At 44.5% G+C, this 26506-nt stretch overlaps 1 protein-coding gene across 1 annotated transcript; it reads left to right on the top strand.

Annotated features, from left to right (window-relative positions):
- The first annotated feature begins 823 nt into the window (after positions 1 to 823).
- Positions 824 to 26417, top strand: LOC109875968 (sphingosine kinase 1). The gene is made up of 5 exons (XM_020468425.2): positions 824 to 1435; positions 14419 to 14568; positions 19960 to 20054; positions 20370 to 20485; positions 22023 to 26417. The coding sequence occupies exons 1-5, from the start codon at positions 1009 to 1011 to the stop codon at positions 22936 to 22938; spliced, it is 1704 nt and encodes a 567-aa protein (XP_020324014.1). The 5' UTR covers positions 824 to 1008; the 3' UTR covers positions 22939 to 26417.
- The last annotated feature ends 89 nt before the right edge of the window (positions 26418 to 26506 follow it).

The raw sequence follows: 26506 nt of genomic DNA, 5'->3' as shown, positions 1-26506 counted from the left end.
TATGATACGCACTGGCATGCCGCACTAAGTGGCAGCATCCTCCACTCCCTCTTTCTGGTTCTAGTGGTGGACCACAATGGTGCCAACACAAGCTCAGCTTCTTCCAGAGAGCGCGCTGTAGACACAGACCGCAGATAAGACATTTTGGGATGAAGAGTTGAGATGAATGTCAGACTGCTGCTTTCTATTCCCAGAAATAACTCCAGGACTGGGAACATGTTCCGTTTAGTCTGTATATTTATTTTTATTTTTACCTTTATTTAACTAGGCAAGTCAGTTAAAGAACAAATTCTTATTTTCAATGACGGCCTAGGAACAGTGGGTTAACTGCCTGTTCAGGGGCAGAACGACAGATTTGTACCTAGTCAGCTCGGGGATTTGAACTAGTCCAACGCTCTAACCACTAGGCTACCCTGCCGCCCCATATAGATGGCAAGGCTGCCCAGTTTTACGCATGGGTTCAAAGTAGCCTAATACAGTCTTCTAAAAATGGACACTTCTTCAGACTAGACCAATTTGGAATTTCCCCTGAGATTCTACTGATATGACAAGTGTGCTTTGCCCTCCACTTTCTGCGCCCTTGGTGCGCTGGTCAGCGAAGAGAAGCCTAAGTAGGCTACGTTCTTTCGAAATGACACAATGGTCATGCACTTTGTAAACAGGGCCTGATGAAAAAGTCTTAACATGATAACTAATGGACAGGTCCAATGTGAAATGTACTGTAAAAAAAAATTAAATCTTATTTCGTGGGCAAATCTAGTCGAGCACTTTTGGTGACAGGTACAGGCGCCGTGCACAACGCTTTAATTGTCGTTCCTCAATTCTATCACTAGAGAGCGATCTGACACTTATTTTTCAAAGGGAAAACATCTTAATAGCGTTGAAATCACTCGCAGTCTCTTGCCCAGCAGACCGCTTGCTTCTTCAGCGGGTATTTGACTGTGTGCATTCCCTTATCACGCGCAAGCAGGTCTGCGGCTCGCGTCCCTTCCTCCCTCTGCGCGCAGGATGGACCCGAAGATAACCGAATCGGACCCTCCACCATATCGCAACGGAATCACCCAGGTTCTGCAGTACGGGGAATTCACAGCCACCGGCAACCGAAAGGTGAGGTACGCGGTGAGTTTAACCGAGAGAGATCTCACCATTCAGAAGATCACGTCAACACCTGCGGGACGGAGCAAGGTGGTTTTCAACTTGAGGGACTGTGTCGGCTGCCGGGCTTTCAGCGCAGATGACAACGCGGACGCGTACTTCTCTGTCTATTTCTACCCTTTTAAAAGACGATGGATGAGCTCTGGAGTGGCCAGGCAGCGGGTCGAGCAGTGCTTTCGGGTATCCCAGTTCCAGGACCCACGCGCCAACCTGGAGGAGGCAGAGAAATGGGCTGGCACCATCCGGGAGGGCTCTGTTCGTCAACAACATTTGAGAAATCGTGAGCAAGTCATATAGTTTCGTATAATTTTGTGGTTGAGGAAAGTGCTGTGTGTGCTTATCACATTCATGTTATTTATCAAGTTGGTATGCCTGTCTTGCGCACATGATTTAGTCATTGACATAGGAAGAACGGTTGTCTTTGCATAATCTAATCTACTGCTGTGGCGCAAATTCCCCTTATCAGTGTCAACTGTCTCAGGCTATTCTATTATCTTTTAAACTAATTTCTGTAAATGAATAAAACAATAGGACTGGTCAGACTGACACTCAAATTACAGAATGTTCACTAAGCAACCTTTAACAGCCCAAAGTAACAACAAAACAGCATCTAGAATAACAATAGTTAAACCCCCTCAATCTCAACTCTGGACTTTGAATCCAGTCCCCCTCCCCCAATTTGATTTAGACCTGGACACCAGGTGTGTGCGCAATTAATTATCAGATACAACAGAACCAGCAGGCTCCGGACTTCGTAGGGTAAGAGTTGAATACCCCTGGCCTAAGCCAACTAATAGTGAAATACTAACAGAGAAGAAACAACATCCAGATCAGGATTTCCCAACATGCTTCTCTCCTTGTTTTGACCCTAAACCGGTACACCTGATTTAATTAGTCAAAGGCTTGATGATTAGTTGACTAATTGAATCAGGTGTTTAGGGTTAAAACCTGATCTAGACAATAGGCCTATTAAAGGTATGAGTGCTAAGAGATATAAATCTATAATTACTCTAGTGGGAATAATGCACTTTAATTGTAAGGTTCAGAAACAAGGGTCAACCCACATCATTGTCTCTTACCTTGTAGCCATGCTAACAAATCAGGGAACCAATAAAAGCTTGTTCCTTCCAGAAGTGAAGTGCCATGTAAGTCTATAGCTTAGTCATCCAATCACACTAACTTAACAGACGAAGGTAGCCTATAAACCGAGATGCTGGGAATTCCATAGAGGCTTTATCAAGGGAAGTGAGCTATAGAAATTCCTCAGCAAAGTGAGGTATTTCTATGTACGTGATACATGAATTCATGCCTGTGTGCCGTCAATTCTAATGGTGGGGGAGAAGTGGGCTGTTGCACAATCTAACTACAACTGATCAAACTGTCCAATAGCCAAGATAGTGGAGAGATGAGATAGAAGTAAACTTTGCAAGATACTGTAGTATGGATATTATAGTTGCCTTTGAAACTTGACATTGATATCTCCTCAATGCTTACGCAACCATTTGATTATCATAAAACATACCATTTTAGGAAGCTTTACTGTCTGTTCATCTGCCTGTAAATCAACATGGTCTTCTATCCCGCGGCACCCATGTCATTACAGTACATATGTAGTGTGAAATGAACCCGCGTCCCAAATGGCACCCCATTTACATGGGATCCGGTCAAAAGTAGTGCACTGTAGTAGGGGATACGGTACCATTTGGGACAAGGGAGGAGAATTAATAAGACGGGCATCATTGTCACACGTCTCAAGGGACTCTACTTTCAGCAACAAAGCAGGTCGCTTCCAGCACACTCAATACCATTACTAATATATTACCCAGTGGCCCCTTCGACAAACCACATGCACTGCATGGACAACAGCATGCATTACAATACACATTTAGATACTAGGATGACAGCATATAGTAATGAACCTGGGTGTAATCATACAACCTAGCATATCTAATTTAATACTAGGATGACAGCATATTGTATTTATATAGACATCCTTGCACACATTGAAATGAATGAGGTGTAATAATATACTAGTGTACGTTATCGGATATTATAGATCCTGGATGAAACGGATCAATATACCACAGATGTCCACTGTTTACAGAGTTATCTTTTATTCCCCAGGGCCACGGTTCAGCTTGTAGTTATTGTTTTTTAAGTATATAGGTAGCATTGAGTTCTCTGTATTCATAGGTACATCTGTTCGTGAGAGAAAAAGAGGAAGATGGAAAGTTGTGTGTTTTTTCACTCGGAGGCCCCAGCAGTGAGACAGCAGTCCTTTTCCCTGAGGACTCTTGTCGGACGTTCTCCAAGATGAGCCTTGACGTGCTGTCAAGACCTCTGACTAAGCCCATATCACTCACTCACACACACACACACACCTCTCTCTGGGGCCTTCCCTGTTTAGACCCTTGGGCTCACAGCAGCTTAGTGTTTCAGGCCACTCAGTGAATATGATAGAAAGAGGACACACACAAGCTGGTCAGAAAATCAGCTAAATGTCATTGTCACTCAATAATGTTGATAAGAATCTGTAGCTGTGTTTTTCCCTCATGGCTTCACAGAACAATGTACAGCACATTCAATGAGATTTTAATTACATCTGTATAGCAATGAAAAGAAAGTGAAGGTCCTTGTCTGTTTATGGCTTGCTGTGTTCTTTGCGTGTTCCCTATTCGGCTAATGACACAACGCTTGAACCACATTTCAACAAAGACCAACATGGTCTATTATAGTCCATGAGAAGGGCAGTCTCTCACTATGTGGTTGTGGGTTTTCATGGTGGGTAGCCAGCTTCCTCTACACAGCTTTATTTGTAAAGTATCATGGCTATAATCTGCTGTTACGTTACGTTGTATGTTTACAGACAATGTACTGTAAGCATGTAAGGTGCACATATTTAGTTAAATCTGAGTGATAGTTTAATTCTATCAATTGCGAAAGTCTTGTCAGTTATAGGTTATAAAAATCGGTAGAGTTTTTACTTCGGAGTCGTTTTTTTATTCAGCTGTCTCGCCCATCTCACCCCACTGCCGAAAATACCCAGGAGACACCACTCAAGAGGAGAGTGACAGCCGGTGGTTAGATCCTCTCCGCTCCTCTCACTCAGTGTCTCTCACTGACTTACGCTCTGTTTCTTTAACACTCCTCTTTCTCTCTCCATCTCCATCTTTGCCATTCTCTCTATCCTTCTTTATCTTTCCCTCATCTCTCTCCCTCTTTCCACGTTTTCTCTCCCCCATCTTTCTCTCAATCTCTGCATCTCTTTCGCTCTCCTCTCTTTCTCCCCCTGTCTCTCTCTCTCTGAGAACAAATCACCACACCAGGCATCTCCTCCCTCCACACCCTTTGTGGTCGGTCTGGTTTGAGTCTCAACTCAGCCAGAATCTGTTTACTCGCTCAAACACACTGCCACGATGTTGTGTACAAGGCTATTCTATTTGTGTTTGTCTTGGTGAGGTACCATCAGACATAGATAAGATGCATTTGGGTTAATGAGGGACTGTTTATGTAGGTGTCCAAAGACGATTTCAGGATCGCTTTAAAAATAATTGCGGGGGGATGGGGGGGGGTCTAAAACAGCCTACACAAGACACATCTGATTTGTATCTTACCAGCACAAATGCAGACAGTTAAGCTAACTACATTTAGTGGATGTGCTAGCCTTTGACAAATCCATTAAGGCTAGGCATTAATATCATATCACAATATTTTTGACAGTATGGTGGTATTTCACGGTATTTGATGTTTCTGAATAACAAAAGTTCTAAATATGTTGTATGGGCAGTGCATGGCCCTGGGATGGCAACACATTCATTTTAAGTGGTTTTAATTGTTTTTCTCCATTCTGATGGTTTAATGATCAACAAAATATGGACACAACTTTTAGTTTATTTAGCACTTTATCAAAATGTAATTATGGACGGTATTGTAAAAATCTTTACCGGTATGTGTATTCTTCATAACTGTGTACTGGCATTCACGATATATCGCCCAGTCCTTCTCCATATTATACGTAAGATATGTGTTATGGCTGCTAGTAGCCAAATGGGTGATAATAATCTAGAATCCACAAGTCCTTTAATGTGGAAGCTGGCTTTTCTCCTAATGGGGGTTTGTCCAGATTTAGTACTACCAACATCTGACGTGTAAGAATGCATTGATGGGTACATGCAATAATTAAGCATAACTTGGCTTGCTATTGTACTATTTAAGAGTATGTTGGCGTTGAGCTTATCATGGTAGGTTATGTCCTTACAGTATCACATAACTCAGGAATTCTTATAGTTGGATGTATTTATTTTTTATTATTATAAAGTTAAAAAAATACATTTAGTGGAATTTTATAAGGGGATAGATTTTGCATTTGGAATTTTCTAAATATTTGAATTTGAATATTTGAATATTTGAATTTAAATTTAATTTAGGCAAAATGCACGGAAATGCCCTTGTCCAGAGCAAAGTCTCCCAATTTAAAACTCTCAAAGTGTTTAATATTCTAAAACGGGCAATAATGAATATTGACTGATAAAGGATCTTGTGTAGAGTCTCTTGCAATAGCACTCTCTGACATTAAACTAAATGTATTTTAAAACTGCGATTCCTAAAAAATCATGGTCTGTAAAGCTTTCTACTTTTGATAGATTTAAACAAACAATATTGAAATCACCATGGTCACAACCATAAACTGTCAACTCCAGCTTACTGATGGATTAGGATAGGATATGAATTTTAATGCAATTTGTCAACTCCAGAGGAGACCATGTCCATATTATGGCAAGAACAGCTCAAATGAGCAAAGAGAAAAATGACATCATTACTTTAAGACAAAGTTCAGACAATCTGGAAAATGTCAAGAACTTTCCAAGTTTCTTCAAGTGATGTCGCAAAAACCATTAAGCACTATGATGAAACTGGCTCATGATGACCTGCACAGGAAAGAATTACCTAGAGTTACCTCTGCTGCAGAGGATAAGTTCATTCGAGTTACGAGCCTCAGGAATTGCAGCCCAAATAAATGCTTCAGAGTTCAAGTAAAAGGCACATCTCAACATCAACTGTTTAGAGGAGACTGCGTGAATCAGGCCTTCTTGGTCGAATTGCTGCAAAGAAACCACTACTAAAGGACACAAATAAGAAGAAGAGACTTGCTTGGGCCAAGAAACACAAGCAATGGACATTAGACCGGTGGAAATCTGGCCTTTGTTCTGATGAGTCCAAATTTGAGATTTTTGGCTCCAACCGCCTTGTCTTTGTGAGACGCAGAGTAGGTGAACAGATGATCTCTGCATGTGTGGTTCCCAACGTGAAGCATAGAGGAGGTGGTGTGATGGTGCTTTGCTGGTGACACAGTCAGGGATTTATTTAGAATTCAAGGCACACTAAACCAGCATGGCTACCACAGCATTCTGCAGCGATACACCATCCCATCTGGGTTGCGCTTAGTGGGACCATCATTTTTTTTTCAACAGGACAATGACCCAACACACCTCCAGGCTGTGTAAGAGCTATTTTACCAAGAAGGAGAGTGATGGAGTGCTGCATCAGATGACCTGGCCTCCACAATCCCCAGACCTTAACCCAGTTGAGATCGTTTGGTATGAGTTGGACAGTAGAGTGAAGGAAAAGCAGCCAACAAGTGCTCAGCATATGTTGGAACTCCTTCAAGACTGTTGGAAAAGCATTCCAGGTGAAGCTGGTTGAGAGAATGCCAAGAGTCTACAAAGCTGTCATCAAGGCAAAGGGTGGCTACTTTAAAAAATATTAAATACATTTTGATTTGTTTAACACTTTTTGGTTACTACATGATTCCATATGTGTTATTTCCTAGTTTGGATGTCTTCACTATTATTTTTACAATGTAGAAAATAGTAAAAAATATTATGGTAGATGCTATGAAACTGTGACGTCTGGCCCGAGACCATAAAGTGGCCGAACCAAAGTGTTGAAAGGCTAATAGGTGGCGGATGAGGTCCGCTTAAGGAAGACTTAAAGAGTCTGACTTAAAATGCATCTTTTCTTCCTCCCTACTTTAAAGTAATCACTGATCTAACAGTCAGATAGGTGTAAGCAAGCACGCCCCTGCATTGCTTACACCACTGATCATGTTAGATCAGGGATTTCTCCAAGGAAGGGAGGGAGGAAAGATGCATGTTCAAACTACTGAGCCTGAGTAAGTGAAGTGGTAGCAGAACCCCCCCCCCCCCCCCCCCCCCCCCCCCATCCTCTCCCCCATGACAGAACTCCCAAAGAACAGAGAGAGCGACACAATGAGAGAGACGGAGGGGGGAGAATGGCCACATCAGGTATTCATAACCACATAGACTGCAGACAGAAATACATATTGGGCCCAGCCAAGTGTATAAAACACCTGGCACCCTGCCTCCCCCTCCTTCCTATAAAGATAGTTAGGCCATCTCAGGCTCATTCAGCCGCAATTAACGCTGTGTCATACCTCCCCAGTCTCCACAAATAGAGAATTTGAGCTACACTCAAAGTAGCTACATTAGAATAAGTAGCTAATGCATAATTCAAAGAATGTTTTTGTTGGAAGTTCAACTGTGAGTCGTCAGTCTTTCACTGCCTGTCCCTGATATGAACATCATTGCTCAGGGGTGAACTTTCCCCTAGGTAAAGATCTAGGATCAGCTTCCTCTCCCCTGATCCTAACCTTAACCAGTAGAGGGAAAACTGATCCAAGATCAGTGTGTCTACGGGCAACTTCACCCTACACCAACATCTTCTATAGTCAATTGAAGCTGTAAGCCACCCAGTTTAGTTTCAAAGAAAAGTGGAGAGCGTTAGCTAATAAATAAACAAATGCTCCGTCTTCCATGTCTAACGAGAACAGACACTTCACTGAGTCGCAAGCGAGATCTGTCACGCAATACTGTGCAAGTTTGCTATTCTAAGATGCCATCCTAGGCCTAGACCAGACAAATACTCTTTATGGGGTTTTTCTCTAGGTTTTGAAGTCTACAGATGAGACATTTCTTAATCACTGCACTAGTGAATTCAGTTGAAATGTCGGTCAGACAGCAAGCGTTCCTTCGGAGTTGTTTGGTTTACCACTGTCAATATGGTTCTACAGTAATCGGTTTGGAAAGTGCCTTTTAGTGGCATCTTTAACCATCCCAAATAATTGTTTATGGCCCATTTGCCTTCGTCTGTCTACAGTAAGTCTACTGCCTTTTTTTATGGTCTTTTTTTGTGTCATAATAAATACTATCAGTGTTTATCTACTTAACCAAGGGCAACAGACTATAACAGATAACAATCGGACTATAGTTTTATAGTAGTCTGCTACCAGTACATGTCGCAACCACACAATGTGAAGATTAAGAGATTTGACCTTTGATAAGGATGACATGTTTATGACCTTTTAAGGGCATGGCAAGTGGTGTTACAACTTTATCCGCCCCCACACTACTGTGTTACCTCAGTGCCCACTGGGCATGCTCAGATGTGATTGTTAAAGGGGGCACAGATCTGTTCAGACCTCTGACCACACCAGGCCAAAACAAACAGAGAGCAACATCTAGTATCATGATTCATTAGTCACAATGATGATTATAGAAATGCAGCCATGGCTTTCCCCGGGGTACAAAAGAGCCATTGTGGGGAGGTGAACACAATGAGCAATGTCAGTTTATTTCTAGAGAAACCCAGATTGTTAATTTATTTCTCTCTGTTTGCGTGTGTGCTTTGTTGGTTTCTTCTAGATATGTCATGTGGCAATGAGCCATGTTGTTTAGCTGATGATGGGTTATACTGGATGCTCCCTGATTTGACCAGGAAAACGTCCAAACCCTAGTTATAGGCTGTAGGATACTGGGGCCATAATATAACTAGGGCCAAGTTCTTTCGTGGTTAGGTGAGCTAGAGACCAGTTTCACCTGGAAAAACTGACCCTAACCATTGCATCTTGCTGACAACCAAGACCGTAGGTGGAGGTGGTACTCTCAACCACAGCCAGTTTATAATGAAAGAATGTTTGGGAATGGGTAGGGTGGCTAAGAGGAAGTGTCAATGGGTCCAGACAAGGCAGGCCTCGTGGGTAATGATGAAGCAAAAACACAGCATGGTTGGGGCCCTTGCCAGCTGGGTTGGCACAGCTCCATGCCAAATTATTTATGAGGGCACTGTCCTGGGGCCTCATTTATAAACCGTGCTTAAGTACAAAATATAACCCCAAAATGTCCGTGTGCCATTTTTCATGCAAAAGTTGAAATTTATAATACATTTACCTGATGTGAGAATGTGCTCACCTCTCCACAAATTCTAGACCATGCGTACACACATCTGCGAGTGGTTTAAATATTGTATTGCAAGCTGACATGTATTATGTGCAAATGGGGGATATGATGAAAATTGTATTAATAAATAAAACAGAATGCCAAGAATGCCAAGCAAAGCTGTCAAGGCAAATGGTGGCTTTGAACAATCTTTGTTTGAACACTTTTTTGGTTACTACTTGATTCCATATGTGTTATTTCACAGTTTTGATGTTTTCACTATTATTCTACAATGTAGAGAATAGTCCAAATAAAGAAAAAGTAGGTGTGTCCAAACCTTTAACTGGTACTGTGTATTTCAAATGTTGTTAATATTTTGAAAAATATTTGTGAAGAAAAGTAGAGATTGTCCCGTCTCTCAATAATCCCTGAACTGACAGTATCATATAACTGACAATATAATGTACCGGAGTAGTTTCGTTTGGTTGAAGTGAGTAATGAGTAGGTGTGTCCAAACTTTTGACTGATACTGTAATTTGACAGTATGGGTAAGCTGTTGCTGTGTGATGGGAGCGTAATATCATTGTCTGTTTAAACTCCGAGCCCACCAAAGCAGGACATAGAACCACAATAGTGTATTGATAAACAAAATAGTGAACAACAATTCGTCTGGGGGTTGGGGCTGTAGCATTTAGCCTACTTTTAAATGGTTTGAATATACAATCAATCTTGTAGAATGTGTCAATGTGCGGACAGGTAGCATACATACATGTTTAGCTTGAAAGAGTCACTGCAAAATATCGATACATCTCAATATTTTTGTACGTGCACAGACCTTTCATAAATGGAGCATGTAGAAATTGTGTGAAATTTACACAACAGTTATAAATGAGGGTCCTGCCATCTCCATCCTCCCAGGACTTCATTACGTGTTATGAAAGGGTCCACATTTCATATAACCCCTATTTTTCTTAGGGAAAAAAGGGACGTCCCATTAGGCAAAGACATCAGATAAACATCCGATTTGGTTGATATTAAAGTGGTAAACGTGAATTCAACTTGGAATGAACCGAAAACACTATTGTTGGTATGTGGTTAGAATGAGACATGAAAAACTGTGTGGCTTTTTTAGCAAATTCATGATGTTGCTTCAACCTATATTTTGTGTGAGGATGTTTTTTTAAAATGTATTTTAGATGGAAGTGTATTTGGGGCCGCTACAAAGCTTTTATCTATACTGAGCAAAGATATGGACAGTTTTAATGATTTTACTGAGTTAGAGTTCATATAAGGAAATCAGTCAATTGAGAAATTCATTAGGCTCTAATCTATGGATTTCACATGACTGGGCAGGGGCACAGCCATGGGTGGGCCTGGGAGGGCATAGTCTCTTCTTCACCACACTGTCTGTGTGGGTGGACAATTTCAGTTTGTCTGTGATGTGTAAGCCGAGGAACTTTAAAACTTTCCACCTTTTCCACTGCTGTCCTTTCAATGTGGATAGAGGGGTGCTCCCTCTGCTGTTTCCTGAAGTGCATGATAATCTCCTTTGTTTTGTTTACGGTGAGTGAGAGGTTATTTTCCTGACACCACACTGAGTGCCCTCACCTCCTCCCTTTTGGCTGTCGTTGTTGGTAATCAAGCCCACTACTGTTGTCGTCTGCAAACTTGATGATTGAGTTGGAGGCGTGCATGGCCACGCAGTGAACAGGGAGTACAGGAGGAGGCACGCACCCTTATGGGGCCCCAGTGTTGAGTGTCAGCGAAGAGCTGGAGATGTTGTTTCCTACCTTCATCACATGGGGGCGGCCCGTCAGAAATTCCAGGACCCAATTGCGCAGGGAGGGGTTGAGACCCAGGGCCTCCAGCTTGATGATGAGCTTGGAGGGTACTATGGTATTGAAAGCTGAGCTGTAGTCAATGAACAGCATTCTTACATAGGTATTCCTCTTGTCCAGATGTGATTGTGCAGTGTGATGGCGATTGCATAATCTGTGGACCCGTTGGGGCGGTATACAAACTGAAGTGGATGGCCGGTAAGGTGGTGGTGATATGATCCTTGACTAGTCTCTCAAAGCACTTCATGATGACAGAAGTGAGTGCTATGGGGCAGTATTCATTTAGGTCAGTTCTTTGCCTTCTTGGGCACAGGAACAATGGTGGCCATCTTGAAGCATATGGGGAAAGCATACTGGGATAGGGAGCGATTGAATATGTCCGTAAACACACCAGCCAGCTGGTCTGCGCATGCTCTGAGGACGTGACTAGGGATGCCGGTCTAGGCCAGCAGCCTTGTGAAGGTTAACATGTTTAAATGTTTTACTCACCTCGGCCACAGAGAAGGAGAGGGGGGCGCAGTCCTTGTTAACGGGCCGCAACGGTGGCACTGTATTATCCTCAAAGCGGGCAAAGAGTTCTTAGTTTGTCTGGAATGCGTCGTGGTCGGATTTGTCAAGGGGAAGGCAGGGGAGGGCTTTGTATGCATCACAGAAGTTAGATTAGTCCCCCATGTGTACTACAATCAACATGCTGATAGAATTTAGGTAGCCTTGTTCTCAAATTTGCATTGTTAAAATCCCCAGCTACAATAAATGCAGCCTCAGGATATATGGTTTCCAGTTTACATAGAGTCCAGTGAAGTTCCTTATGGGCCGTTGTGGTATCTGCTTGAGGGGGAATGTACACAGCTGTGACTATAACCGCCGAGAATGATCTTTTGGAGGTAATATGGCCGGCATTTGATTGTAAGGAATTGTAGGTTGGGTGAGCAGAAGGACTTGAGTTCCTGTATGTTGTTATGATTACACCACAAGTCGTTAATCGTAAAGCATACACCCCCGCCCTTCCTCTTCCCAGAGAGGTGTTTATCACTGTCGGCGTGATGCATGGAGAAGCCTGGTGACTGAATCGATTCCGACAACCTATCCCGAGAGAGCCATGTTTCCGTGAATCAGAGGATGTTACAATCTCTGATGTCTCTGCGGAAGGCAACCCATGTTCGAATTTCATTTACCTTGTTGTCAAGAGACTGGACATTGGCGAGTAGTATACTCGGGAGCTGTGGGCAATGTGCCCGTCTACAGAGCCTGACCAGGAGGGAGCTCTGTCTGCCCCTTCTGCGGTGCCGTTGTTTTGGGTCAGCTTCTGGGATTAGATCCATTGTCCTGGGTGGTGGTCCACACAGAGGATCCACTTAGGGAAAGTTGTATTCCTGGCGGTAATGTTGGTAAGTTGACATCGCTCTTATATCCAGTAGTTCTTCCCGGCTGTATGTAATATGACTTAAGATTTCCTGGGAAACAATGTAAGAAATAATAACTCGAAGCGAGGCGAACATATCTGTCAGTGCCATCTTGTGTAATGATCATGTTGTTTAATCAGTTTTGTGATATGCCACTCGTGTCAGGTGGATGGATAATCTTGGCAAAGGAGAAATGCACACTAACAGGGACGTAAACTAATGTTTGCACAAAAAAATTTAGAGAAATACACTTTTTGTGCTTAAGCATCATTTCTGGGATCTTTTATTTCAGCTCACGAAACACGGGACAAACACTTTACATGTTGAGTTGATATTTTTGTTCAGTATACGTCAAGCAAAGTAGGAAGGCTATGTTAACTGAGGCCATGTGTTATCAAACACACAAGAAAACACGTTGTCACTTTAACTGCCTTGTGACAAGGCACCTACAGTAGACACACCCCATTCCATCTTACGCCCTGTTACGCTAAGTCAAAGCCCTGTGACCAAACTCCACAGATACCACATATCTACAGTACTGATAGGTGGTGTTTCATAATCTAACCTGTGTTGTCAGAGGCTGTGTCCCTAACGGCACCCTATTCCCTTTGTAGCGCACTACCCTATTCCCTTTGTAGCGCACTGCCATTTGGGACACTACCATAGACTGCAATACACTGTTTGCAGTAGTACAGATACTATAACTCTGATAGGTGGTGTTTCCTAACTTGTAATGGTGTAGTCTGCGATATATGTTGACAGTAGCTTCAGTAGACGTGGGGTCGTCTAGAAAAACACGTCCTGCCAATTAGGTTTGATGTTGGTGGATGACCTCATCCAGGAAGCATCCAAAGCACTGTCCTTGTTCTCCACCCATAGCAAGTCATTCAAGTCGTTCATCATCTGTCAAACTTGTTTACCTGGCTTCCCCATCCTCTGTGACTAAAATACTTTAATTTCCCAGAATGGTTTAGCTAGAGCGGACTGATGCAGAAAGTTAATAATTGGCAAAGAAGCCCTGAGTCATAGTTCTGAGTGTTTGTCTAATCAGTATAGTCTGAGGATTAATGTTAGAAATAAGGGATGGGAGTTTTTCCTGACCACCAATGTGACCTGAACAGGAAACTCAGGGCCCTTGTTATAGTGCCTGGTCATGGAACATGGTCAGGAAAAACTCCTGGCCTTAATAATAGTAACATCAAGCTTCTCCCTCCATTGCCTATTGTTGTAACGAAAGAGAAGAGAAGTCACCGATTGAGTCAATCAGAAATCTACCTGGTTTATTACAAGTTGCAACAGGGACACAACACACAGCTCGGAAACAAAGAAAATGTCTAACTGGCCTCTTGGAGATGGGCCCTTCATGTCCTAATCAGACAGCACCAAATGTTCTGATAACAGCAGCCCGAGAGGCTTTTAGGAAGTAAAACCCAAAATGCAATGACTGTCTGCTGCAACAGAATCAGTGTGTCCTCGATCCTTGTACATCCAGTCTGGCGTCAATCACTATCAACAGACATGAGAATAATCCATAACGTTAAGCATCAAGTCTAGTGACCATCAACCCTCACCTTGAGTAGAACATTGGAAAGGGGAAAAATATATATAATTAAGCTAAACATTGTGTTAAACACTCTAATCTGAATATGAACTTTAGCGATTTAAAATGTTCCCATTATAATTGTCTTTGTATGGGATTCTGTGTTTGTGGGATTTTCTGCAAAGGTCACCAAAAATAGCAGGTCTAACATCTGTCATAATCCCTGTCCGTGCATCTCTCTGTTGTAGGCGTGCTTTACAGTGAGGTGCACCGTCCCTGCAGCGTCATGCTACTGGTGAACCCCCACAGTGGGAAGGGCCAGGCCCTCAGCCTCTTCACCGGACACGTCCAACACATGCTTAACGAGGCCGGGGTCCCACACACTCTGGTCATCACTGGTGAGTATAGCGTACTGTAAGTGCATGCACACACTCGCAGGTAAATTATCGCAGGCACGCACACACACACACACACACACACGTCATCTCTGCTGAGTTAATGCATGTGCATACACTGACACACAGGTGATCACGGGTCAATATCCTACACTAACACCTGCAATGACAGGTCAATGAATAATCTGACTGTCAAAGCACTACCCGGCCAAACCCTCCCCTAACCCGGATGACGCTGGGCCAATTGTGTGCCACCCTACAGGACTCCTAATCACGGGCCGGATGTGATGCAGCCTGGATAATAATAGTGTGAGGGGGTTTGATGTAACTTATTAGCCACATTGATCGGGTAATCATTGTCATGTATGCTGCCACAGCCTGGGGACATTGTAAGATATTGTAAGACATTGTAAGATAATGTACTAGTTTTGTATTAGGCTTCTGGTTCAAAGCTCATCAAATGGGTCATATCCATTAGGGCACACCTTAGCAAAACGCTTTACAACTGAAAATGAAAAGTTTCTTGTTGGACACGTTTAGGCAGTCTCTACTATGTTTTCCACTGTTTGGGGCCTAATGAATATGACCCAGATGTAGCTTTTGAAGCCCTACATTTCCGCCCTCCTTTCAGGCTATTGAGTTTCTCTCCCTCTGTTCTTAAATCACTGCAGTGTCAGAGAGCAGGCAAGATAATGAATCCCTTTCCCAAAACTGAGAGAGCAATCCTCTGAACGCATTCTGAAATGCTGAATATGTTAAAATTGGAGAGAAAAAAAGAAAAGACAGGTAGTCACCATACAGGTAGATGCCAACACTTTTCAGAGTAAGACAGGTTGTGCAGGCGTTAGTTTGCAAACAAAGATTCTGCATCACCATTGCTACCGCTTTTAACACTAAAGAGTCCAGCCGAGCCAAGCTGTACTGGCTGGCCTGGTAATCCGTTTACTGGAACCATGCTGAAATGGTCAATGAAAGGAAAATATCAGTGGCTCTCAGTGCTAATCCAGTGAGACTGAGGCAGGGCCAGAGCTGTGCTAGCCTAGCGGACGGTTAGCATGGGGACGCTAATGAGCGAGGACAGGCCCATTATTGGAGCCCTGGCTGTGTGGCGGTGCCAGAGGGAGGGGAAGGATGAGTCCACTGCCCAGAGGGAGACTGGGCAACTGGGCATGGAGGAGGCTTGGCGCAAGGGTCTCAATAGATCTCTGTTTCTCTCTCTGAAAAGGATCAATGGTAGGAGGACGCCTTCTCTCTGTCAGTTCAGACGAAGAAGAAAAGTATCCCGTGTGGCGCAGCGGTCTAAGGCACTGCATCTCAGTGCCAGAGGCGTCACTACAGACCCTGGTTCAATTCCAGGCTGTATCACAACCGTCCATGATTGGGAGTCCCATAGAGCGGCACACAATTGGTCCAGCGTTGTCCAGGTTTGGCCGGGGCAGGCCGTCTTTGTAAATAAGAATTTGTTCTTAAATTACTTGCCTAGTTAAGTAAAGGTTAAGTAATTATACAAGGAAAGGAAGCCACCTTATTGAGAGACACCCTAACAGATGGAAAGTGGCAGGATGTTAATCTTCTTATTCTTATTCTCCCAGTGACAGTCTTTCCAGTGAGATTAGTGCAGGTGTGACCCATCTATATCAGTGCCAGCTGTGGTGGTTTTGGAATAGAACAGTAAATGTCCATAATATAGCCTGTGGCCCAGAAAACAAGATAGTAGAAAAAGCCACTGTTTACTATTGTCAGTTTGAGACCTAGGCGAATCTGTTGCAGGATGTTATCTTTCCAGTGCCGTTGTAACCTAGCTGTGGTTGGTTTTCAAAACAGTACAGTGAGTTCTACAGCCTGTGGCCCTGTGGCCTGGTCTCAGGGCGGGAGAGAGTGTGGTGAGGTGATTCTACTGGTTCTACATCCCTGTCCCTGTCCCTGGGTGCTGACTAAGCTGCCACAGCGTGTCCTCCAGCTCCCAACCTGGTTGACTTATCTACACACACACACACACACACACACACACACACACACACACACACCACTGCCTCTTCTGCTCCACCTCTGTTGACCCAAAGTCTCCAGATAGACACACACACAGCATAGCCTTTGTGAACAGGTAGTCACCTGCAAAGAAAAGGATCCCTGCTATTACTGTCAGTGTGCATTATTGATCCCTGGCGCAGTCCTCATCGTACCTAGAACATGAAATGGTCCTTTTTTTAAATGTCATGTCTGTCATGTCTGTGTCCTTACTCAGCCCAGCAGCATACTGTATATACCCTAGTGTGAGATGGGTTTGGAACCTCCTTTTGTGTGAGGCAGGGTCAGTGAGAGTGTGGCTGGGAGGAGAGGGACAGGGAAAGGAGAGTGAAGCAAAGTGAGTAGGAACGAGGGGAGCCTGGGGACATGAAACTGCATGGTGGTATTTGAGGTTAAGCCTCGCGCTCTTTCTTTTTTTGGAATCCGAGTCCGAATTGTAGCTTCTTTAGAGGGACAACAATGGCTGCCCTGAGACCAACCCTGAGAGACACATGCACACCCACACACCCAGTGCAGAGAACAGGATAGTTGTCCACACACACACACACACAGTAGAGAACAGGATAGTTGTCCACACACACACTGTAGAGAACAGGATAGTTGTCCACACACACACTGTAGAGAACAGGATAGTTGTCCACACACACACTGTAGAGAACAGGATAGTTGTCCACACACACACAGTAGAGAACAGGATAGTTGTCCACACACACACACTGTAGAGAACAGGATAGTTGTCCACACACACACAGTAGAGAACAGGATAGTTGTCCACACACACACTGTAGAGAACAGGATAGTTGTCCACACACACACTGTAGAGAACAGGATAGTTGTCCACACACACACTGTAGAGAACAGGATAGTTGTCCAAACTCTCACACACACCTCCCCTCCACCGCAGGGCCAGTATGGAGAAAAAGGAGCAGTGTAATGATTGTCTCATTCCACAGAGCCACAGAACTGGGAAAAGGAAGAACAATTGCTTGCAGCCCAGAGACTGAGCCGGTCAGTCAAGCTACACTACAGTACTGCACTGCGCCCAGTCCCAGACCATCTAACCCATCACCACAACAAACACAACAAGCACCAACTCCCCCCCCTGAGCTGTCTGTGTGTATGAGTGTGAGCATGTGTGTGTTAAAGTGCTATCGGCTACGATCAGCTATCCCCATTAACAGTAAAGGGAGGATGTAAACAACATCAACATCTCCTACGCAGCAACCAGCCTCCTAATATTTTCCAGCTGCGCTGCCCTCCATCTTGACACTGACTGGCTATCTACACACACTGTGTTAACAGCCTCTGCACATGCAAATGCCACGTGAGGAGACTGATGAAGGGAAATTGATTTGCCTGTATACTGTTCTCAGGCCCAGCAGGAGGGTAATGAATGAAAGGTATGAAAGGTTCTGCCTCTCAAATGGCACCCTATTCCCTACATAGTGCACTGCTTTTGACCACATGGCCTATGTAGGGAATAGGGTGCCATTTGGGACATAGGCCTCGGGGGAGGCATCCGATTACTGAGGCTATGTTGCAGAGGGAAATGCGCTCTACTGTTGTGTCAAGACCAGCATAAAACGACGCAGCAAACAATCACACTACTGTCTTGTAGACTACATACACGGAAAGGAAACAGAGAGAGAGGGTATTGCTGTCAGTGGGTTTCAGACGCAAGGACAAACAAGGGAGCATAGAGATCCACAAGAGTGTTCCCCAACTCCGGTCCTCCAGTAACCCCAGCAGTACATATTGTTGTGGGCCCCTGACAAGCACACCTGATTCAACTTGTCAAGGGCTTTATGATTGGTTGACAAGTAGAATCAGGTGTGCTTGTCAGGGGCCCACAACAATATGTACTGCTGGGGTTACTGGAGGACCGGAGTTGGGAAACACTATTATACAGTATCTCTGTGCAAACAGACACTGCGATCACACAAGCAGCCCAATTCTGATATTTTTGACCAATTAGATCAGCTATGAAAAAGATCTGATTGGTCAAAAGACCAGAACTGGGCTGCCTGTGTAAACATAGCCTTTGAGAGGTAAAGATAAGATTCCTTGGGGAAGAAAGAAAGACTTGGCTTATGCTGTTAAGCTTGAGTGGCTACAACCAAAGAGCTCTTAGACAGTCTGGCCTTTTATAAAGACTGTGTTTTGAGGAGAGAGGAAATATGTGTGTGTGTGTGTGCGCTTCTCTCTGAGAGTGTGCTACTAATATTAACCCGGCAGAGTGTTAGGGAAATGTAGGGGAATAAAAGGTGCGATTGGAAAGTAACAGTGATGGTACAGGAAGCAGTACCAGTCACTCACTATATATAGACTACACAGGAGGTTTGTGGCACCTTAATTGGGGAGGATGGGCTTATGGTAATGGCTGGAGCAGAATTGGTGGAATGGTATCAAACACATGGTTTCCTCTCTTCCGGCCATTATCATGAGCCGTCCTCCCCTCAGCAGCCTCCACTGATAGACTACTGCCCCCTAAAGAAAATGTATTACAGCTCTACGAGCAGTTTACCCTCACCTAAGCATAACCTTAACCATACAGGGAAATAACACAAAACTGACCTTAGGTCAGTACTAGGGGAAATGTAATCCTTCTCCTAGTGGAATGATGGATACAGTTCTAGGATCAGCTTACCCTCCTCTAAGCCCAACCTTAACCATTGGGGGAGAAAGATGAAATCTGACCTTTGATCAGCATCATAAATGAAACGTAATCCTACTCCTGTCGCAATGTACAATCTGCTGATTGCCCCAGTCTAATTTGATGGAGGGCCCTATAACGTAGTTTGGCCTTTTAATCTAATTTGCAATGTGATACTGCATTTCATTAAGGTGGCATATCAACTGTCTCTTCCCTAAAGACATGTGCTGCTCGCCTGGTCACAGGTTTGTGGCACCTTAATTGAGGAGGACGGGTTTGTGGTAATGGCTGGAGCGGAATTGGTGGAATGGTAACAAATACATCAAATATATAGTTTCCATGGGTTTGCCATTCCATTTTCTCCGTTCGACATTTGAGCCATCCTCCACTGAGCCTGGTACTGTAGGTGGCCTATCAGTTGTCCTCTACCACCAACCTCCAGTGTAGTCTACATTCCATGTTCCCTGTGTTTTGTTGTTCAGCTATTGTATTGACAACAGTTTGTCCCCGGAAGGGTCATACCTGCCCTTGTACTCTCCATCTCAAATTTCCGCACTTTGTCAAACCACACACACACTTCATTCCCGAAGTGATTGGAAGGTCTCACAACTACAAAAGAGAGGGATTTTGACACTACAATAACACACAGTGGTTTTACAGCCACGCACACACCTAAACACACAAATGTACTCTTCTTCCTTGTCTGTTTTCAGAGCGGCAGAACCATGCCAGGGAGTTGGTGAGAGAGGCTGACCTGTCACAGTGGGGTGCTCTAGTCATCATGTCCGGGGACGGACTACTGTTTGAGGTGAGGTACAAATACAACAATCCATTCCCGACAATAATTCAAATTTGCATTCTTACTTGACCTAGTAACTGTCTTGGAACTTCTGGAGCCAACATGGCATCCTTTTAGCTTCTAAACCTCAAACCCCAGTTTGCAAGGTTCTGCCTGACCTTGCATATTGTTGCATAGGCACCGATTTTTAAGCCTATTTTTGGAGAGTTTCCACTGAAAGTGCACTTTAGTTTAGACCAGGCCTTATTTTGGTCTGTGAAAGTGGCCCTAGATCTGGTGGCTCTCTGGCTGTTGGGTGACCCCTGCTCTATCTGTTCCCCCCAGGTTGTGAATGGCCTGATGGAGAGAGAGGACTGGGAGGAGGCCATCCAAACCCCACTGGGAATTCTCCCTGGGGGCTCTGGTAACGCCCTGGCTGCCTCTATACACCACTACTCTGGGTGGGTGACACACCAAGACCCCAAATGTAGCAGTTAGACACCACTACTCTGGGTGGGTGACACACCAAGACCACCATGTAGCAGTTAGTTAGCAGCAGTTAGTCCCAATAATGTACTTGGAAAATGCGTGCTTCCCCCCTCATCTTCCATTGAGGTACTCAATCAGGCATATGATTATTTGTGTCAAGTAATGCATTGCGTTGATGTTTCCCATGTTGGATCAGTGATTATCTCAAAGAAGGGAATAATTAGTTGAAAACCAATTTATCCAGTTGTGTGAGAAATATACTTCCAGGAAGACCGTAAAGAAGGATACACTATAGACAACAATCTACACCAGCACAGGGCCTACTACTGCCCATATGTTTGACAAACTGTATTGAGTAAATCCCCAGAATCAGTAGTGGAGAACAAACATACTGCTGCTGGCTCATTCTTTAACCACCACAGTACAGAACATCAACACAATGAATCACAATTACACTACCAGCATGCCCTCCTTTCTGTCCATCTCTGCCTCTCCCCCCCCCCCCCCCCCCCCTCCCCCAGAAGCCCCAGTCAACCTGCCACACAATGAGAGGAAGGACCCAGAGTCTGTTTTGTTCTCTCTGCCCTGCAGGGGATCCAGAATATTATCTGCTGCTCTGTTTTTGATCAACAGTGGCTTACTGTATCACCGGTTGTTCTATGTATATATGCTGGTCCCAGATCTGTTTGGGCTGTAGGCTATAGGACACAACGGTAAAACGGGTCAGTTTGCCTTGAGCAGTGGGATCGGATGACTCTAATAGTTTATAGTTAGAACTCCCTCTACTGGTTGTTAAGAGATACTACACCCCAGTTCTCTTTTCAGTGACTAAGAAAATAGCTCAAAATGGTACGATCAAATCAAATCAAATTTATTTATATAGCCCTTCGTACATCAGCTGATATCTCAAAGTGCTGTACAGAAACCCAGCCTAAAACCCCAAACATCAAGCAATGCAGGTGTAGAAGCACGGTGGCTGGTGGCTAGGAAAAACTCCCTAGAAAGGCCAAAACCTAGGAAGAAACCTAGAGAGGAACCAGGCTATGTGGGGTGGCCAGTCCTCTTCTGGCTGTGCTTGGTGGAGATTATAACAGAACATGGCCAAGATGTTCATAAATGACCAGCATGGTCGTATAATAATACGTACGATGTTATTGTCTATAAAAACGTGATAAAAGAAAGCCGAACAGAGACCACAATCAATGGCTGTTATTGAATGGTGAGCCTAATGCCTAGGATGAATCATGAATACACGCTGAATATGGATATGCTGCCATATGGACGTGACCCCAATCGTACGGAACTCTATTGAGACGTCATTATCTAATAGGCTGAGGTGTAGAGGAGAAAAGACAGCAGGCTGAGTGGTTGATGTGGGGCTGGTGGTTCCATGACCTCTCTACCCCATCACCCCCCCTCTCCCAGCTGGGCTTGTCTTTTGTCTGTCGTGTCTACCGCTAACTCCCCCCTCTTCCTTCTCCCCCCCCTCTCTCTCCTCCCCCCTGACAGGGCCCAGCCGGTGTCAAGCGAGGAGCTGCTGGTCAGCTGTGGCTTCCTGCTGTGTAAGGGCCTGGTGTCTCGCATGGACCTGGCCTCCGTCCACCTGGGCTCCAGCCCCTCCAACCCCACCCGCCTCTTCTCCTTCCTCTCGCTGGCCTGGGGCTTTGTGGCTGACGTGGACGTGGAGAGCGAGAAGTACCGCCACGTGGGCGCCGCCCGCTTCACCATGGGGACGTTGGTCAGGTTGGCATCTTTGAGGGTGTATAAGGGCCGCCTGGCATACCTGCCGGTTGACGAGGTGGATGGAGAGGAGGAGGATAGGCAATCGTCAGTCTCGTTGGAGGAGATGACGAGCGTGTCACCTCAATGCCAACCGCCATCGTCTGCATTCTGCTCCTCTACCCTCCTCTGCCGGCCTTCGAAGGACTCGCCGTGCCAGAACGCAGCTCACAACTCCCGTAACTCAAACAACGCCTTCAAGGCGAAGAATTGGGAACCCATGTCCGCTAATGCCACCCTAACAGGCCCGCCAGACTCTCTCCTGGTGCCCCTGGACCAGCCGGTGCCCAGTGACTGGGTGGTGGTGCCCGAGGAGGACTTTGTCCTCATGCTGGCCATGTACCAGTCTCACCTGGCAAAGGACCTGTATGCCGCACCCGACTCTACACTTGATGACGGCCTCATCCACCTGATATATGTCCGAGCAGGCATATCACGCACGGCCCTGCTCCGTCTCTTCCTGGCCATGGAGAAGGGCACCCACCTGGCCAACAACTGCCCCCACCTGGTGTATACCCAGGTGCGGGCGCTGCGGCTGGAGCCTTACTCGCCAAAAGGGGTGATCACAGTGGATGGGGAGGTGGTGGAGTATGGGCCGGTCCAGGCCCAGGTACACGGCGGGATAGCCAGGCTCATCACTAGATGATTAACAAGATTCACTGGATAGTTGGCTAGCGTTAGCATGTTATGCTAATGGTATGCTACACTAAAAGCTAACATTAGTTAGCATTTTTCTGGATGATGCTATGCTAACAATTAGCGTTAGCATTTTCTGCTCACATCTTAAAGGGAGGTGGGATTAATGTACTTTTTAGTCTTCTCTGAATTTATTCTTTGAATTGAAGGTTTGGATTGGATGTGCCATGAAGGAGGAGCAAGGCTAGAACACAAAAAGTTCAATGGGAGGGTACGTTTCATTTCTACAGAGCCCAATGTTCTCAATCTCCCATTCATTAGCATTTAGGCTGTTCTAAGATGGCTTCCCACTAGAACAAAGCAACTGGCCTTTAATTGGCTGTTCCAAGCTATGACATGAATACATTACTAGAACCAAGGTGAGAGATCGATCAAGAGCTCTGCTGTCTTATACTTATGGAGTAACTCATGAAATATGAATATTTTCGCCCCACCACACATACATTCTCCGTACCAGGGGTACATATGATGTAGGGCTTGATGTAGTGTCAGTCACCCACCATGTCCCTCACAGACCCCGGGCATGCTTTATGTCTAATGGGAGTGTATCTCAACTTTAATTTTCCTTCTTATGCAACGAATGGGGTTTGGATAGATGCCTTCACTGCTCTCATCCGCTGTGACGTGGACATATGGAAGATACATGCAATCTCCGGGAGCCAGCATTGACATTATTAGAAACCAATTCATTTGAACTCAAGTAATTAGGGAACAGTTGCGCCGATGCCGAAATCCTCACTCAACCATCGATGCTCAATTACCATAGGGTTGTTTTTGATTACCTTGAATCTTGAGGGTCAGTAGTTTATCCTAAGGCCTCGGACCCTGACTCTGGACTACTTGATGACCGGTTTTGGATTTGAAAAGATTGGAGTTTATTTTGTTGTGATGAGCTGAAAATGCACCATACTTCCATGACTTCTTCAATCAACCAGCCACCTTACATTGACATGCAAACAAATATACTAAAGAAGATGTATCTTCAAGTAATTTGATATGTGCTTGTTTTATACCTCATATTTCCATGAACCACTAGCTTTAAAACGGCCTAGAGAGACACTGCCTTTATTTATTGTGCTGTGGCCTGTCCTGCAGAGGAAGGCATGTAGCACAGGTCCAGGTTACGTGATTGATGACTTGTAGTGCCTGTATCAGGTCTCCAACTGCAGTCTTGCCCCATACCCCTCCCCCATCCATCCTTCTTCTCCATCCAATCCATCCATCCCCTCCTCCTCCCTTTCTCGACACTGCAGTGCACCACAGAGCAGTCCCAGTTTCTTTTGTCTGCCTGCAGCTACAGCTGACACCAACAGTACACTACACACACTGTACAGACTCCTTCCCAGCAATCACCTTATCATAAAGCTTTAAAACAGAGAAGATAAACTACGAAATGATGACAAGAGCAACCTAAGGCTAATGTGATGCTAATACAGTAGCTAGCCTTAGTTTACACTTGTCTTAGACTTCTTCTGTACAGATTCTGAACTCTCGGGAACGAGGGTGATTATTTTGCCTTAAACACAAAAGGAAGAGAGGTGGCGCTTGATTAAACAGCACATTGGTCAGGGGATGGAAAAGAGGGAGGGATGAGGGAGAGTATTGACTTGTTAAATGCTGCATGAGGGACCAGCATTGTGTGGGCTGCATCCCAAATGGCACCCTATTCTCTATAAAGTGCACTACTTTTAAATAGGGCCCATAGGGATGCAGATGTGGTCTTGGCACACGGCCCTTCTCCACTGCTGTGGAGAATGAGCATCATGTTTAACATAAGGTTCTGACTGACACTGGGAAAGAAAGATGTTTGTTCGCCTTAGGGGATAAGAGGTCATGGAACTGGGGGATACTGAGAGAATGTTGTTGGGCCTCAGTTTATATTTTTGGAGCCACAAATGCCCCTGATATGACTGAGTGCACATTTGGGCCACAAGATCTTCCCAAAATGAAAAAATGTCAGTTTCATGTTGTGATATTATGCAATGACTGGGTTTTTGATGTTGCAAACCTGTCATCAGTCCAGTCTAAATAATTATAAATGGGGAAGACCAAAATTACATATTTAAAGAAATGACAAATGTGATTTTAGCTGTGCCACATGCAAAAGAAAGCACCCTTGCATTGTTTAAAGTACAAAATGATTAATTCTGCTTTTAACCCTTTCAGGGACATGAGCTCATCTCATTCCTCCCCCTACTGCTGAATTGATTGAGCTCATCTGGCGTTCCTCCCCTACTGATTGCTATTTTAGAGCAGCAGCACATGACTTTCCAATCCTTACCATGGTTGCGTTCTCCTGCTCAGACGTTGTGTGCCACGTCCGACTGACAGATTGCAACAGTATTACATGGTTAGCTGATACATAAAAATACCTATCTAGGAGTTGTAAGCTCTGGCAGTCGTCGGCAACACCTGGGCAGAGGAACGCGCCCCTTAGCATGCTGGAAATCAATGAGTCATTGTGATGGGGAAATGGGGGTGAAAATATCAAGATTCACACGAGTCGCTTATTTCAGTTCCTCCATGAGAAATTGTTGTTCAGAATTCTGATTTTCATGGGAGTATTCTGCTTGGCTCGGGTTTGAAATATGCTCAAATCCATTCCTTGGAGCTAGCTTGGGCCATGAGATTTTCCTGACCACTTGACTAGAAAACTCTGTGCCCTACTCAGCCTATGCAGCCCCTGGCACTTTCTCAGTTGTAACAGTTCTTACCCTCTTCATTTTCTCTGCTTGTTTGCACTGATTGGTAAACATTTGTCAGGTGAAAACATGGTGGAAGCTCATCAGTAGGCTGGCAGGCTTTCACCTGGCCAGTTCTTTTAGATCAGAGCAATGCAGGAAAGGAAACAAGGACAGGTTTTAAACGATTGAGAAAGAGCCCCTGAAACTGTTTGGTGTGCCTTGAACATGTTGCCCCTTAGTGGTGGGAAAAGGGGTGTGTACTGTACTGATGCTTAGACTTGATACCGGTCCTATTAATGTTCAATATTTCATTTCCTCATTGGTTTTCCAAGGGGACGGACCAACTCCTGTAACCCATTTCCAGTTTAATTGAGTGCTTGCTTAAGAACAAAAAAAAAGAGGATTGATGCAGCTTAATGTCCCCGTTTGAAAACTCAGGCACAGGCCCTAATATACTCCATTGTTGACACTTGAAGGTGTCTAGCTAAAAGAACTTCAGTCCGGTACGAACCCAAAACTCTTGGATTTGTTAGATGTAACCGTCTTACTGCTGCTGCTTGACTGTTGTCTTATTGACTGTTTTTCAGGTGTATTTGGTGAAGGGATAGTAACTGTTCTTTTTATAAATCTTGATTGATGTTCTTTACTTGAGTTGAATACAAAGTTCTATTTTTCCACTTGGCAAAATGTTGAATCAAATAAAGTGAAAACCAAAAACCTTTCTTGTTTCTTTTGAATTACATGATTAAAGTTGCCGTTTTTGTTCTTTTAAGTGAGGTCAACTAAACACTACTGTTGTAGAACCAACTTTAATCCACCACAAGCAACAACTTG

Source organism: Oncorhynchus kisutch, linkage group LG1 (assembly GCF_002021735.2).
Source record: "Oncorhynchus kisutch isolate 150728-3 linkage group LG1, Okis_V2, whole genome shotgun sequence".
Classification (NCBI taxonomy): domain Eukaryota; kingdom Metazoa; phylum Chordata; class Actinopteri; order Salmoniformes; family Salmonidae; genus Oncorhynchus; species Oncorhynchus kisutch.
Note: the sequence above shows the minus strand (reverse complement) of the source record. Positions and strands in the feature narration are given on the sequence as shown.

Excerpts from the sequence above, each read along its gene's own strand:
- LOC109875968 (XM_020468425.2), top strand. The coding sequence starts at position 1,009 with ATGGACCCGAAGATAACCGAATCGGACCCTCCACCATATCGCAACGGA. Across the intron at positions 14,569-19,959 it reads ACACACTCTGGTCATCACTG|AGCGGCAGAACCATGCCAGG; the intron begins GTGAGTATAGCG and ends GTCTGTTTTCAG. Across the intron at positions 20,486-22,022 it reads TCTATACACCACTACTCTGG|GGCCCAGCCGGTGTCAAGCG; the intron begins GTGGGTGACACA and ends CCCCCCTGACAG.